Below are 15,697 nucleotides of genomic sequence, written 5' to 3'. Positions count from 1 at the left end.
AAGGAGGTCCTGAAAAAGAAAGTGGTTTTGAGGTTGTTTTTTAAAGTTATTAAGAGGTAAGGAAAGTAATATGAATTGATTCGAGGGGATAAGATTCTGAATGACATCAAGATGATGGACTAAGAGTAAGGAGAGGTTAGGAAAGGTCTCGAAGAAAGCTTCTTTTGGTCTCTCATCACCATCTCCTTTTCTGCCTCACTTTATGCAACAGTTTAATGGGTATAAGTGAAAGGGAATATAAGAGGAAGTGGGGTCCTGAGGTAGAGATGAGAGAGTCACAGCAGTTTAATGATCAAAAGCAGGTTTAGGGAAGTACTTGTTCTGTTCTAGCCCTGTAGCAGCTGCCATTGCCGGTGTAAAGCCAGCAACTCTCATCACCCTCCCGACCTTCTCGAACATATTCCTCATTGCTTAGTGCCGAGCTCTTGAGCTGCAGCCAAGGGGAAACAAGGAGCAAATGTCAGAACAGAGACAGACTCAAGGGCAGGGCTGGGATCAGTTGATAGTGGAATGAGAGAATGGTCAGAAACAAACAGACGTTAAAAAGAAATGGAGAGTTTAGTACAGGGATAAGGCATGTAAGGGGACAGGTTTAATAAATTTAATTGATTAATAAAACCAATTAATTTGATAGAAGTACCACTCCTACTTTATAGTATGGGACAAAAGTGTCCAACTCAAACCAGATCAAAATGTAATTGAAAAATTTTTAAAATAAAAATATAATACAACAGAGATAATGTTAATTTGTGGTTTTCTAAGTCAACTAGCTGCCTATAGGGATCCACTTCTATTTGAGTCTGATACAACTAATCTAGCATGCTCATTAATGCATTGTTAAAAAACATATGGGATGGGGCAGCTAGGTAGCGCAGTGGCTAGAGCTCTGGCCTTTGAGTTAGGAGGAGCTGAGTTCAAATCTGACCTCAGTCACTTGACACTTACTAGCTGTGTGACCCTGGGCAAGTCAATTAACCCTGACTGCCTCACCAAAAAATCGAGGAAAAAAAAAGAAAAAAAAGATACAGGATGGCTCCTGATTTGGACAGTCCCAATCCCTGAAACTCAAACATGACAGACTAAGGCTCGGGTGCGATGTACTATTGTCAGAGACGCTACTTCTTTTCAAAGGACTTACAAAAACAAGCCAACAGCTCAGGTTAGTAACAGAGTATTTGGGCATGGGGTGGAGAAGGCCTATGTAGTCTCCCCTCCACCAGGAACTGAAAATGGTAAGGAGGCCCACGGGAATCACATTATATTCACCCAAAGCACCTTCTGAGCACAGATCCGAGACCCAAGACTTGATAGTGGACTTCCGAAGAAAGAGAGATAAGAGTAGCCAGGGAAATGACGGGGTTCTTGCAAAAGCACATGGCAGAAGTAGACATGTACTTGGCCCTAAACCCAAGAGGGAAGATCGTGAACAATGTTCCTGATCCCACCAACCTCCTGGGAAGAAGAGATGGGATTCTGATGATCCCAGAATCTAGCCTTCTGGGCAGTGCTAGTCTTGGAGGTTGCCTTTGGGTAACGTCAAACTTGAAAGTTCCCAACTCTGAGAGCTCAGAGACCTGGCCTTGCTGATCAGTGGTGACTCTTGGGGAAAGAAGGCATGGACAAGGCTCCTGCTGCTAGAGAAAAAAACCATAATATAGCGATAAGAGATTTGGCCTTGCCAACTATTCTGGTGTTCTTCAGACACTGCAGATCTTTTCGGAAGGTGACTGTGCATCCAGCAGTCCCAAAGTGTATTTGCTTTCTCAAGGAAATCTAAACTTCAAAGGGTACAATGTAAGGAGTAAGAATTTCATTGCAACAGCAAATAATTGTCTTGCTGGTGACTTCAAATTTAGTTCCTTTCAAAGAGGACACTACAAGCACCTTATGAATTGTCTGTGTCTCTTTATGGGTCTTTGTGAGCCCTTTGCATCTTCCACATTTTTTGCAGAGTAAAATAATTGTTGTTCTCCACCCATATGCATGTTACCTTGATGCAGGACAGCCGAGGGTCTAATTTCTTACATTTGTGGAAAAAGAGAGCAAGTTCTATTTGGAGATTTTCCCAGTGCAAACTCCAAGTGGGGCAACAAGGCCAAAATGAGAAGATAACCCTTTGAAGTTAACCCACAGGACTGGACCTGGTCTATGGGAGCCCAAACACACAGCAAGCCTTCTGCTACAAGTTACAGAAATATAAGAACTTACAGCACCAATGGGACTGACCTCTGCTGAGCTCCAATATAAAGAGGACTACTCACAGTAGATTTACCAGGGGGTGTAAGAGCTTACAGCACCAATGGTACTGACCTCTGCTGAGCTCAAATATAAAAAAAGACTACTCACACTCTGTAAGATTTACCTGAGGCATTTCCAAGCCCAGATCCTGAGAGTCTAATTCCAAACTTTTTTTTCTTGCTTGTAGATTCCTTTCCAGCTTTAAATTCACGATAAAAAATAATTTATACAATAAGTGGCAGGTTTTCACCGGAATACTTTCAGTTCAATCGCTTGGACCTCTGCTTTCGTTAAGTAGTTCTGCATGAAACTAATGAATTAAAAAAAAAATAACTTTACTGAACTCTAAAAAAACTTAACCTTTCAAAAATAATCAAAATCACATTAACAGAACAGAGTAGATAAGCAAATAGCAGAAACAAATGAAAACAGTAGCACAGTGTTTGATAAACCCAATTATGTAATCTACTAGGGTAAGGACTTCCTATTTTTAAAAGAATTGCTGGGAAAACTGGAAAGCAATTTAACAGAAATTTGATTTAGACCAGTATCTCACACCATATACCACAATAAGCTCTAAATGGCTACATTAAGTATAATAAGTAATTTCCTTTTAAAAAAAAAAAGGGGATACCAAAAGGAAATACCTTTTACGTTTGTGGTTGCAGAAGAATTCTTAACCAACGAGGGACAGAGATGATCACAAAAGACAAAATCAGACTTTAATTATATGAAATTTAAAAGCTTTTGTGTTAAACAAAAATCCTTATAGTATAAGAAAACACTAAGTGGGGGGGGAAATCTCTGTATTAAATATCACAACTAAAAAATCAAATACCCAAGATATATAGGGAAATGACACAAATGAGATGAAGATCCACCCCCCCAAAAAAAGTGGTAAAACAGTATGAACAGTTTTCAAAACAAGTATAAACTATAAGTAAAAATATGAAAAGCTTCTCCACCTCCCAAATAATCAGATTCAAATTAAAATAATCATGAAATTTTACCTCACACCCATCAAATTGGCAAAGATGAAAAAAGAAATACTGAGAATCGGAAGGGCTCTAGGAAGACAAACACTAACATCCTTTTGGCAGAGTTCTATTTTGGGGAAAATAATCTGGAATTATTCAGAAGTGACTATCCTGTTTATACCTTTTAACCCTTCAGTCCAACTACAGAGTTATAATGAAGTCATGGGCATAAAAGTATGCCCCAATGCCAAAATAGTCAAAGTAGCATTTTGTTGTTGTAACAAAAAACTGCAAGCCAAATGAATACCCATCAATTAAGGGAACAAATTCTGGTACATGGAAGTAACAGAACATTACTGTGCAGTAAAAATGACAAGTTTGAAGAATTTAGAGAAATACAGATAGATTTGTATGAATTAATGAGCAACAATGACATAAACACTAGAAGGAAACTAAACTGAGTAACTATAATGACCAAAGTCCCAGAGGGTACATACAAGTGGACCTCAAGACATCACAAGGTTGCTGCTGCTGCTACTGTGGCTGCCAGGGAATATCCTTGCCCTCCAAGACCTCTCCCAGATTCTTACACTGCTTCCCACTCCTCTACTGCAACACTTTCATTTTATATAGGACGAAAATGAGGCCTCAAAGGAAAGGAAATGATTTGCCAGAAGTCACAGAGGAAGCCTTATTCAACTCACAATGAAAATGAGGTTGTGCTAAGGGTGCAGGCAAACTGAGCCTGAGTCTCAAAGACTCACAAACTGTTACGACTAGAAAGAACCTTGGAGACTATCCTGTCCGACCTCCTCACTTTATAGTGTTAGGAAACTGAGGCCTTGAATAAATGTAAGAACAGGGACTACCCAGGCTTTAGGATTCTGAATCCAGAGCCCTTTCATCCAAGTTGTTTAAATTTGGTAATCTGAAATATAGCCAAGGTTCACAGAGCCCTTCCAGAGCAGAGATCCCAGTTTCACATGTCACAATAAACTGAAGAATGAGAAGGGAGGACCTAAGACCCCTCCCAAATACACTGTGGCCCCAAGTTCACCTATGCTAGGGAAAGCAGCCCAGAATCCTCCTCTGGTAAGACTGAAAGCCAGGGTTTGCCTCACCCTACAGCAAATTAGAGTGATAGGTAGACAGGCTGCAACCCACCACCCCTAGTCTTACTGGTCCTTCTTCACAAGCCTAGAGAGCTGCTGCTGAGTCTCTCTTCTGTGGGGCACAGCCTCTTTTTTCACATGTAGGCTAGTTGAGAACTCAGGTTCCTTTAGCCATGGCCTTGATGCCCAGTAACCCATCACCCAAGGAACCCCATGAAACAGTTGGAACCAAGCCACTCCATGTTCCCTCCAACAGGAGCTACTCCTAACCCCCTGAGCCCATCCTGTCACAGCTCTTACCTGATCTTCTTACTCAGAAAAGAGCTAACAGTGCCCTTTAAATTTCCCACCTTTAGACAAAGCCTCCAAACTTAAAGATCTTTTTTAAAATTCCACAATAGTTCTTAATATGGGGGCCTCACTCTTTTAGAAGAAGTTCAACACTCCCCAAGTGTTGAAGAATAAATGAAGTTGTTCCTCTTGGCTTCCTAGGTACCCTGCTTCTTTTGATGAGGTAAAAGGGGAATAAGAACGGTTTTAATCATAACCTGGGAGCTTCCCACTTTACAGCACACAACGGACTCCAGCAGAATGGTGTCTAGTTTTCCCCGTTCCCCCAAATACCGAGTCCCCCTCCCCGATCTCTACACATTTCTTGTAACTTGCATTCATTTTTCAGAGATGTCTGATGAAAGTCCCTACTGTTTGGCTATAGATTTGGCCACCTTCTGAAAAGATATATAGCTTTAAATACGACAATTCAGTAAAGAGAATATGAGGTTTGCAGGATTATAAGCTTTCTGAGGGCAGGAGCTGTTCAATTTTTGTCTTTGGACATCCCAGGACCTAACACGGTACCTTGCGTATAGCTGGGCACTTAACACATTTGTTGAACTTAACTGAAAAGGAAAATTATACATGGAGTTAATATGTACTAATATCTTTAAACAAAGAACATCTGTGGGAAAAGTTTTCTGGGCTGTTAACTCAAGCTAACAATGAGAAGAGAACTAAAACAAAAATGCTGCTCTTTGAGGATGCTTCGTTGGCTACTTCTGAAGAACAACACATATAATGACCTCTTTAATATAAAGGCATATTGTAACTAATTAGTAAAGTACATCCAGCAATAATAGCCTAATATATTAATTTCCTCACTTTTACTCTTTCCAGTTCTTCGAAATTTCTCCAGATATTGCTGCAAAGGTAATTAGTTCTCTCTACACATCCTTGTTTGGGCCTGCTAAAGCCGAGGCTGCACAGAGGATATCCTTGAGATAGGTAAGTAGGTGCTCCCACCAGTGGAAAAGGAAAAACAGTTGACCACAGGATAAAGTGCTGGAAAGGGTTTCGAGATCATTAACCTAACCTCCTCATTTTATAGACAAGAAAACTAAAACTCAGAGAAAAGTGACTTACCCAAGACCACACAGATGAACAATAAGTGGCTGAACCAAGATTCCAACTCAGATTTTCTACTACACGTTTGCTACACCACGCTGCCTTCCAATTCTGGTTTGTTAGCAAAGGAACAACATCATGAAAATGAACCCAACTGTCGATTTGGAACTAGCACCAAAAGGACAACTGTAAATCCGTGCAATACACACCTACACCTTCACGGTGCTTTCAACAGTTGTTAATAGGCATGCCCCACTGAGTCTAGGAATTTCTGCCGGCCCCTCGGAGTTCAGAGAAGAAAGCCATTTATTTATGTTTATCTTCACAGGTCGTGGATGAATGATTTTTTAAAAGGTAGCTAACTCCCTCACCCCATCTTTGAAACACTAATGGGAATTGATATCCCAAAGTACCTTTCAGGAACTTTGAAGGTCATTTTTTTTTTACAGAGCACTGATATAGGACACTGCTAATAATGAAGAGTAAATGTAGACTTCCTTTTATTAAAAATAGGGTCGGAGGCTCATAGGTCTAGGGCTTGAAGGGACCTCAGAGACCTTCTAATTCCCACATGTTACAGATGAGGAAACTGAGGCCCAGAGAGATTAATAATAGTAATAATAGCTAGCATTTACATAGCAACTACTATGTGTCAGGCACTGTGCTAAATGCTTCACAAATATCTCATTTCAACCTCACAACCGTCCTGTCGGGTAGATTTTACTAAAGAAATGAGGCAGCTGGTAGTTAAGTGACTTGCCCAGGGTTCAGAGCTAGTGTCTGAGATTGAATTCAAACTTGGGTCTTTCCTTCTTCCAGGACAGCTCAGTGGCACAGGGGATAGAGGGCTGGGCTTAGAGTCAGAAAGACCTAAGTTCAAATGCAGCCATGGACACTTAGTATCTGTGGATATCCTGGACAAGTCACTTAACCCTGTTTGGTTCAGTTTCCTCACCTGTCAAATGAGCTGGAGAAGGAAATGACAAATCACTCCAGTATCTTTGCCAAGATAACTCCAAATGCGGGCATGAAGAATCAGACATGACTGAAACATCTGTACAACTTTCCAACTCCAGGCCCAGAACTCTATCTACTGCACCATCCAACTGCCTTGATTAAAATAACAACCATCACTATACCTCACACATAGATCTTTTTCTCACAACAAATCCTGAAGGCAGGGAATGTTTTTGTCTTTCTTTTTATTCCTGGCACTTAGCACAGTGTATGACCTATAGTTAAGTGCTTAATAAATATCTATTAAATGTCCTATTTAACAGATGGGAAAACAGAAGCTGAGGAGTTAAATTTAGTTTTCCAATATCATAGTTATATGGCAATGTCAGAGCAAAGCCAGTTGTTCTATACTGAAAAACTCATTTATCACCACATCTACTTCCCCCTAGCAAAGCTGGAGAAACACTTGAGTGACCCCCAACTTTCAAACTGGGTAGATGACACTACTTTTTTTTTTAAATGGAGGAAGGATAAGTACTCTCTGCCTTATTTTACTCTTACAAATTCAAGCTGAGTTTCTGTTACTTTCCTCTTTTCCTTTAGAACAGGAATATATCTGAAATTCAAGGGATGAAAACTCCTAGCTCTTCATTTAAATAGATGCCATCTCCTTCTTTCCTTCCCAATGATGTAGAAACATTTTTGCCATTGAAATTGTGCCAAGGAGCTTCTCTTCAGGGCTTAAAGAGGCCATTCAAAATATGTCTATATTTGAGACATTCCTCTTTTGAGTTCATTCCCCAGATTCATTCTGTGAAGGGGTTCTAAGTATACTCTATGAAGATCTCCCCCAAACCCTTTTTCACCTTCACACTTTCATCTCTGTTCTAAAAGGATTGAGTCCTTTTGAGACTCTTGGAGCAATAAATGGTAAAGTCTCTCTAATTCAGTTCTCCACTTCTCCATGAGATCCAGTTTTGTAGGGAGGCTGAAGGGACCAAATGCTTCCAAAGGAGAAGGAGAGAGTTGACAATGAAGTTACTTATCAATCATGGGAACCTGAAGCTCACCTTTGTTTAATGAATCTAAATACAATATATGGAATTGTGAGTAAGTCAGTACTGAAAACTACAAAACAAGAGCTCTCAGCAGGCCAGAGATCATTTTTTTAATAGTCAAATGTCAGTCAAATAGCTAATGGAATTTCCATGTAATAAGTGCTTCTGATAGCATAAGGTATCAGAAAATGGAGGAAAGTGCTCTAATTTTCAATCTTACTGAAATAATATTGCTGCTAGTAGTGGGGAGGGGGTAATTTCAGAAAGAAGGGAAAGATAAAGGCAAGATTCCAAGTTGTGTGATGACAGCCCTTTTGACTAAGACAGCATTTTGTTTAGGGATCAACAGCAGATATGAAAGTAGAGTCTTCCTCTAGAACAAAATGAATTGAGGAGAATGGAAGATCTGTTGGATACAGAGAAAAAAACGAGTCCTGTGCCCCTGAATGTAGGTGGGCCAAAATACCATAGAAAATATAACTCAAATATTATATTCAGTTTCTTACTTTAAATAAACACTCAAAAATCATCTTTGCTTGATCTTGAACTACAGGTTTTAGAAGCTGTTTTGGGAACAGGTTTCAATTAGAAATAGATAAACACAGCAATTAAATTGAGTTCTCTTGGGTTAACTTGTTTTTATTCTGGACTTTCCCTAGGTTGAATTACAGTATATCTTTTTCATACCTAGATAGCTAACTGATACAGTGGATATAGAGCTAGATCTGGAGTCTGCAAGACATTACTTCAAATGCAGTTTCAGATGCTTGCTAGCTTTGTGACCCTGGATAAGTCACTCAACCTCAGTGCCTAAGTTTCCCCATTTGTAAAATGCGAATAACATCTACATCTTCAGGGTTGTTGTGAAGATAATATTTGTAAAGCACTTTGAAAACCTTAAAAAGCTTACATAATGCTAGCTTCACCCCCCGACTCTGAAACAATTTAGATATAGTTTGGATTTTGGAAAATTGTATAGTGAGAAAAACTGAGGTTTAAATGCTAAAACATTTTTTTAAATGAAAATATTAAAAGTAGAATCTCACTGGTAGGGATTACTAAGGAACAGAAAGTAGCTAGATCTTTTAAATTTTCTTATTTTGTGGATGCCCTTTGCTTTTACATCAATCTATTTCCAAATATATCCCTCTCCCCTACCCAATGACCCTTCCCTTTGTAACAAAAATCCATTTTTAAAAAACCACAATGTTGTACAAAAAATAACCTGCATACTGAACATGGCTGGGAGCATGTGCAATAGTCTACATTCACAGTCCCCTATCTCTGCAATGAAAAGAATGAGGTGCATTTTCTCAACTCTTCTCCAAATTAAGGTTGCTCATTACATAGCTTTCATTTGTTTCACTGCTCTTTCCTTTTACATTATTGTATATATGGTTTTAATTATTTCATATACAATCTAAGGAAGATGCCATTGCCACTATCTGTGGGACCTTGGGCAAATCAGTTTAGGGCCCTAGCATCATTTCCTCATCAGTAAAATAAGGAATTACCAAAGATATTTGACCTGAGAAAGAGATAAAGGTACAATAAGTATATTTATCTCACGGTCCTATGTAGAGCCCTCTCCCTAGTCCATCACCCAAGAAATCCAGACTCCAATCTACTCTTAGTGTTACAGAGATCTGATCACACTATTTCCCTGCCCAGAAGTCTCCAGTGGCTTCCTATTGCCTACCAAGTCAAGTTCAAGTTCCTTTGCCTGGCATTTAGTGTCCTACAAAATCTGATGCTACTCTGGCTTTCCAGATTATTGTTCTCCATTAATTTCATACTCCAGCCCTGTCCTTTCATTTCCCACACACACACATTCCCATCTCTGTGCTTTTCTTTACACCATGCCCTATATCTAAGATGTCCTCTTTTCTTGTTGAATTCTTACCATCCTGTAAAGCCCAATTCAAACAATACGTCTTCTATAAGTCTTCCTGAATCTCACCTTTCTCCTCAGATCTCATGTAACAATTTTGTTTCATATGACTCTAATGAGGCAACAAGGTATAGTGAAAGGAATGCTGGATTTGGAGTTGGTAAACCTCAACTCAAATACTGCCTCAGACAACAAAAAGTTGTGTGAAAAGGAACAATTCGATCAACTGGTTTTTTTTCTTTTTGCCACCACTTGACTTCTAAGAGCCTCAAGTTTCCTCACCTGTAAAATGGAGATAACAGCACCTAACTTTCACAGCTGTTGTCAAAACACGGTCAAGCACAAAATCAACCCTTACGTAGTTCTTGTCAGTAAGCTAAGTCATTCAGAGTATGAGTGAATGGTACCATTATAGCTTTACACAGAAAATATTTTTAAGATCCCATACTACATTTCTAACCTCAGGCAACCATCTCACAAATGCATACCTCTGATCATATATGATCACAAAGGGATGAGATATGATAGGAATTCAACAGGAAAGCAATCTGGAAGGCAGAATGGCACCAGTTTTGTAGGGCACTGAATGAACTGGCACAGAGTGGGCACTTAATGCTTGCTGACTGACTTAGAAGGATGTGTAGCTTCACACATGATCATAAAGTATAAAGGGGTTGTCATCTGCACTGCTGGAAGGAACACTCCTAATTATATCAAAACTCTAGGGGTTTGGTTTTCCATATTTCTTTATAGAAATATTAAAAAATTGGATGACTCTTCATATATATGAAAATAGCGAAAAAACATTCTTTGCATAGACATAAGTATAGAAGGCTTGATAAATTTTAAAGGTATAATCTTTTGCAAGAACTAAAGGTCATAGCAATATTAATCTATCTCAGATTTTAGCCAGAATCACAATTAGCACCACCTTGGAGACAAAAAAATCAAATGGAAACACAAGTCAATGAAATTCAACTATGTTAGAGTATTTTCCTAAGAAAAAAAGAAAAACGTGCTTTGCTATAAAAGATAAAAGCACTAGATGAAGAAAAAAGAAAAATTTTCAAAGCAAAATATCATTCTGGAAATATAGGTAGGACCTTCACCTTTCACCACTTTTTACAATGGCACAAGACACAATGAAACTTCATTGTATTGTTAGACATACTCTCAAACTCAGCTGATGGTACTACAGAAATGTCTTCCAGAAATGTCTTTTGGATAAGCTGAGGTTTTTTGTTGCATTTCCATAACTCATTATTCTTTCCACAAGGTTGTCACTTTCTCAGGAATCATCTGGGAATACACCAGAATACCTCTTCAATATTCTTCAACAGATATTTATTTAACGCTGACTATATAGTATTTGAAGACTCACACTGAGAATCACTGGTCCATCTATTTAGCTTTGGAAGTCACCTTCGAAGCCAAGTCCCTCCAAATCCCTCATTCTACAGATGAGGGAGCTGAGGCTCCGAGACAGACTTCTACAAGACCTCCCAAGTCACTATAAAACAGTCCCTATTAACAGTAACTCTCAGGCTTACAACAGAAAATGTAGACTATGCTTAACAGTCACCCTGGTTTTGGAAAAAATAGGTGCTCCTGACCATATACTAAGTGAGTAACATCCTACTAATTCCTTTTTGCTTGGAATATTATTTGCTACTTCTCAGATACTACCACCATGAAGACGTGTAACCCAATCAGGAATCCTGGCTTCTCTAGAAATCACTTTTAAGTCTAGCTGTCTGGAAATGGGGTGAACACTGGGAGAAGAATGAATCACTTGATATATCTCCCTGGCCTGCTATATAGAGGGCTCCTTCCACTTCTGCATTAATGATGACAATAATTTCTGTTCATTTTGCTTGCCATACCAGTATAGAAAGGGCTAACTAACATGACTGAAGTTACAGCTCTTGACTTACTGTAAAAGCAAAGATGTGGACATCCCCCATTACTTAACAATTGTGAATGGAATTCACAGTGCTGTTACAAGTATAAAGGAAAAGGTAGACAGAAGGATATTAAACTGTGACATAACTTCAGCAGGATGGGGTCAGTAGTCAATCAGTAGTCAATTAGAGAACATGTTTCATTGAGAATAAGGTTGCATGATCCCCAAATCAGACATCTAGAGCTCTCTCAAAGCTACCAAGTATCTCCATCCTAGGTAGAAAAATCTAATAAATTCACAGCAAGTATTTACATATTTAAAGAGTCAAAAGTAATGCTTAACTTAAAGGAATGAACCAATAATGTTTGCCTCAGTTTCCTTATCTATAAAAAAAGCTGGAGATCTATAAAAAAAGCTGGAGAAGGAAACGGCAAACCACTCCAGTATCTTTGCCAAAAAAACCAAACCAAACCAAAACAAAACCCTAAAAGGGGTTTTGAAGAGTTGGACATGACTGAACAAAAATAATAGCAATACCTTACATCATATTCTTACAACACATTCTAAATGAATCTTAAAAGTACTATAAAAAATTTAGAAGAGAAGCAGATCATTTGCCTCTCTCAGCTATGAGAAGATGTATTCTTAACTAAATAAGAGATAGAGGCAATTACAAAAGATAAAATAGATATCTTTGATTATACACAATGAAAAGCTTCTGCACAGACAAAATTAATGTACCTAGGATAAAAAAGGAAGCAGTCAAATGGGAAAAAAATCTTGTATCACACTGCTCTGTTAAGAGTTTGGTATACAAGATAACTAAAAAAATTATACACACACACACACACACACACACATATATGTATATATATATATATATACACACACATATATGTGTTAACAGCCACTGTCTAACCATAACATGGTCAAAGTTAACAGTTTCTTTTAAAAAGAAGTGCAAAGCATTCACAACTTCATGAAAGAATCCTCTAAGTCACTAATAACAAAAGAAATACAAATCAAAACAACCTGAGGTTTCACCTGACATCCTGCAAATTGGCAAAGATGACAAAAAGTGGCAACAGTCAATGCTGAAGGAGTTGTGGGATGATAGACATACTAATACATTGCTGGTAAAGCTGTGAAATGATATAACCATTTTGGAAAGCAATTTGCAATTATGTAAATACTTGTCTATACTGTAAAAAGGCCTATTTTTTATTAAAAAAAAAAGTCCATACTCTTTGAAACAGAATATGTTTACTGAGTTTATACCTCAAAGAGCCATCAATAAGAAGAAAGTCCCCACACACACTAAAATATTTATAGCAACACTTTTTTGTGATAGCAAAGAATTAGAAACAAAATAGGTGTCAATCAACTGGGGAATGACTAACCAAATTGTGGAACATGAATGTAATGGAATATTACCGAGTTGTAAAAAAAATGTATGTGATGAATACAGAGAAGCATGGAAAGACCTACACGAACTGATTCAAAGTAAAATAAACAGAGCCAAAAAAAAAAGATATACAATGACTATAAACAATGTATATGAAAGAAAAAACCACACACACACACAAAAATAAAAAGTGAATGTAACAGAATTATAAAGATAAACATGACTGGAATGAAGAGACATGAAAGGCCACTCTCAACCCATCTCTTCCTAGAGGTGGGGTTCCACAGGTATTGCACATGTTTGAACTTTTCCAATTCATTAATCAGTTTGTGCTGATTTTTTCCTCTCTTTTTGTTATATAGGATGGCACTCTGGGAGGGGGAGAAGGAAGAATACTGGAGAAAACTATGATGATGTAAAGAACAGAAGACCTCAATTAAAACTTATTTTTTTTAAAAGTTTGATTTAAAAAAATTAACATAACAAATTTTCATATACTATCATCACAGTGGCATCTTTGAATACAAATGATAATATATTATAAAAAGAAATCTGTAAGAGTAAAGGATTAGTTGGATGGATGAATCAGACAAATCAAAAGTTATCACTGATCTTAAAAGAATCTCTAAATTTGCTAAAGTACATTTCCTGAATTCCATTAAAGTTGACTTTTTTTTTGTAAAGAGGGAGGAGTCATTTCAGTCTGTATTCCCTCCCCTCTTTTTTTGGTCAGGATCTGTAATTGTATTACTATGAAGCACTCCCCTTGAGGAAACTTCTTCTCTCAACACAGATAGTTATAGTCTCAGACTATAGCTGCTGGTCCTAGGGCACTAAGAAGTTGCAGCCCGTCCAGGGTCAAGTAGCCACCATTTTAGAAGAAGCAAGGATTAGCTCTTCAGGGATTAAGTCTCCCTGATTGAGGCAGGTTCTAGATTCACTAATCCGTGCAGTCTCTGTTAGTCTGACTGACAGAAATAACTCGTTTTAAACAACTGTTTTAATAAAAATTAAAACCTGACAGTAAGGAATCACATGGGGCAGAACAGTGGTACACTGGATAGAACACTAGGGCTGGAATTAGGAAAACTCATCTTCCTGAGTTCAAATCTAGACTCAGACACTTACTAGCTATGTGATCTTGGGCAAATCACTTAACCCTGTTTGCCTCAGTTTCCTCATCTGTAAAATGAGCTGGAGAAGGAAATGGCAAATCACTCTAGAATCTTTGTGAAGAAAACCCAAAATGGGATCACAAAGAGTCAGATATAACTAAGACTCCCGAAAAACAACAAAGGTTAAAAAGTGGCAAATAAACCATGCAACAAAACACATTAATATAACTTGTTATTTAAAGGAAGGTTACAGTGAATTATTTATTAAACTGAATAATTAACCCATATGTCCAATTTACCTAAGTTCTTTTTCTTTTTATTTAAGTAGCACATATTGATAATGAAGGAGGGAAAGTTCTTTCACTGAAGGAACGTGGTTACAGAGGTGAGATGATCCTAAGAAATCACTAATCAGCTCACAAAGTCCTTGAAAAACAAAAACAAACAAAAAACACTGTACCAAAGAAGGAAGCAGAGAAAGAAACTTATCAGAGCATTCAGAAAAATCATAATGGAAGGAATCTAGAAAACCCTAAAGCTTTGAAATTGGTTACCTGTCAATACCAAAAACATCAAACATCTGAGAAGGAAGATTTCATAACTAAGGATGCACAGACAATGACAAATATGTAACAACAGGACACAGAGAGGAGGAGCAATATGACACCTGGGGTTAATTAGTCAGAGAAAGTGGTGAATTAAGGTGGTGAATTTTGAACAAGGCTCCACAAAGGAAAGAGACCTGTTTTGGTGGCAAGTCATCCAAAGGGCAATGGAATCAGTTATAACACTAGCAATACATCCCCTGAACCCTTAACTGACTCCTAGTGGCTGTCCAGCCAATTTTGTATCTTGAATGCCTGAAGTAATAATATGACAGGCATCCACAGCTCTGTATATGGATGAGCATTTTCCTCAATTAGGCCCACCCTGAGAGATAGGAATGCCCTCACTGGAACACAGCTCCATTTACCTTGGCCAAACATTTAGTGATCATATATACCTAATGCTAACAGCAAATTCAAAACAACAAAGGAAAATGCCGCCTTTTGTCGTTTATGCTTGTTGTTGTTTGTCCTTCGTTGTGGAGGAGGATCAAGACATCAAGGAGGTGATGCTCTGACATGAAAGTGAACTGGACTGAAGTGAGGGAGGGCTGTGCAAGGTCATCAGCCTCACTTTTTCCTCCAGAGCCATCTGGGTCCAATAGGCAGATATCGATGAGGAGGACTGGAGATGGCCTTGGATACGGTGGGAGATCTTGGCCTTTTTAAGCTAAGGTCTTTAACAGATTGGCCAATCAATGAGTGCTAGAGTAATTTGGGTTTAAGGCTTGGTCCTTAGGGAAAAGAAGGTTTCAGCCATCAAAACGTACATACCCTTTGGGCAGAGAACCTGCAAGTAAGGATAAGGTACCCTACGTGGACAAACGGAAGGGAAAGGAAAGAGAGAGAGAAAGAGGGGCACAGAGAGAGAAACAGAGACACAGAGAGAGAGAAAAACTGTGTTTCCCAACTGGCCAGTAAATGCTGATTGACTGATTGATTGTTGTTTATCTCAGCCTCAGAGGAAGTCATCAACAGCTGTAATTGCTTTAGTTATTCCAAAAACAAAGCAACAGAAGAATTAAAGGGAATTCA

The 15,697-nt window shown here is 38.3% G+C and overlaps 1 protein-coding gene across 2 annotated transcripts in view; it reads right to left on the bottom strand.

Annotated features, from left to right (window-relative positions):
• Nucleotides 1-15,697, bottom strand: part of CREBRF (CREB3 regulatory factor) — a 47,292-nt gene that overhangs the window by 25,834 nt on the left and 5,761 nt on the right. The window contains exon 2 of one of the 2 annotated variants that reach the window (XM_020969116.2): nt 2,363-2,548. The exons of the other annotated variant lie outside the window; for it this stretch is intronic. Coding sequence (XP_020824775.1) covers nt 2,363-2,371 — 9 coding nt within the window. The 5' untranslated portion in view covers nt 2,372-2,548. The remainder of the gene's footprint in view (nt 1-2,362; nt 2,549-15,697) is intronic. 2 annotated transcript variants of the gene reach the window in all.

This window comes from Phascolarctos cinereus, unplaced genomic scaffold, assembly GCF_003287225.1.
Source record: "Phascolarctos cinereus isolate Bilbo 61053 unplaced genomic scaffold, phaCin_HiC Scaffold_2;HRSCAF=192, whole genome shotgun sequence".
NCBI lineage: Eukaryota > Metazoa > Chordata > Mammalia > Diprotodontia > Phascolarctidae > Phascolarctos > Phascolarctos cinereus.
The sequence above is the reverse complement of the archived record's forward strand: the minus strand, read 5'-3'. Positions and strand labels throughout refer to the sequence as shown.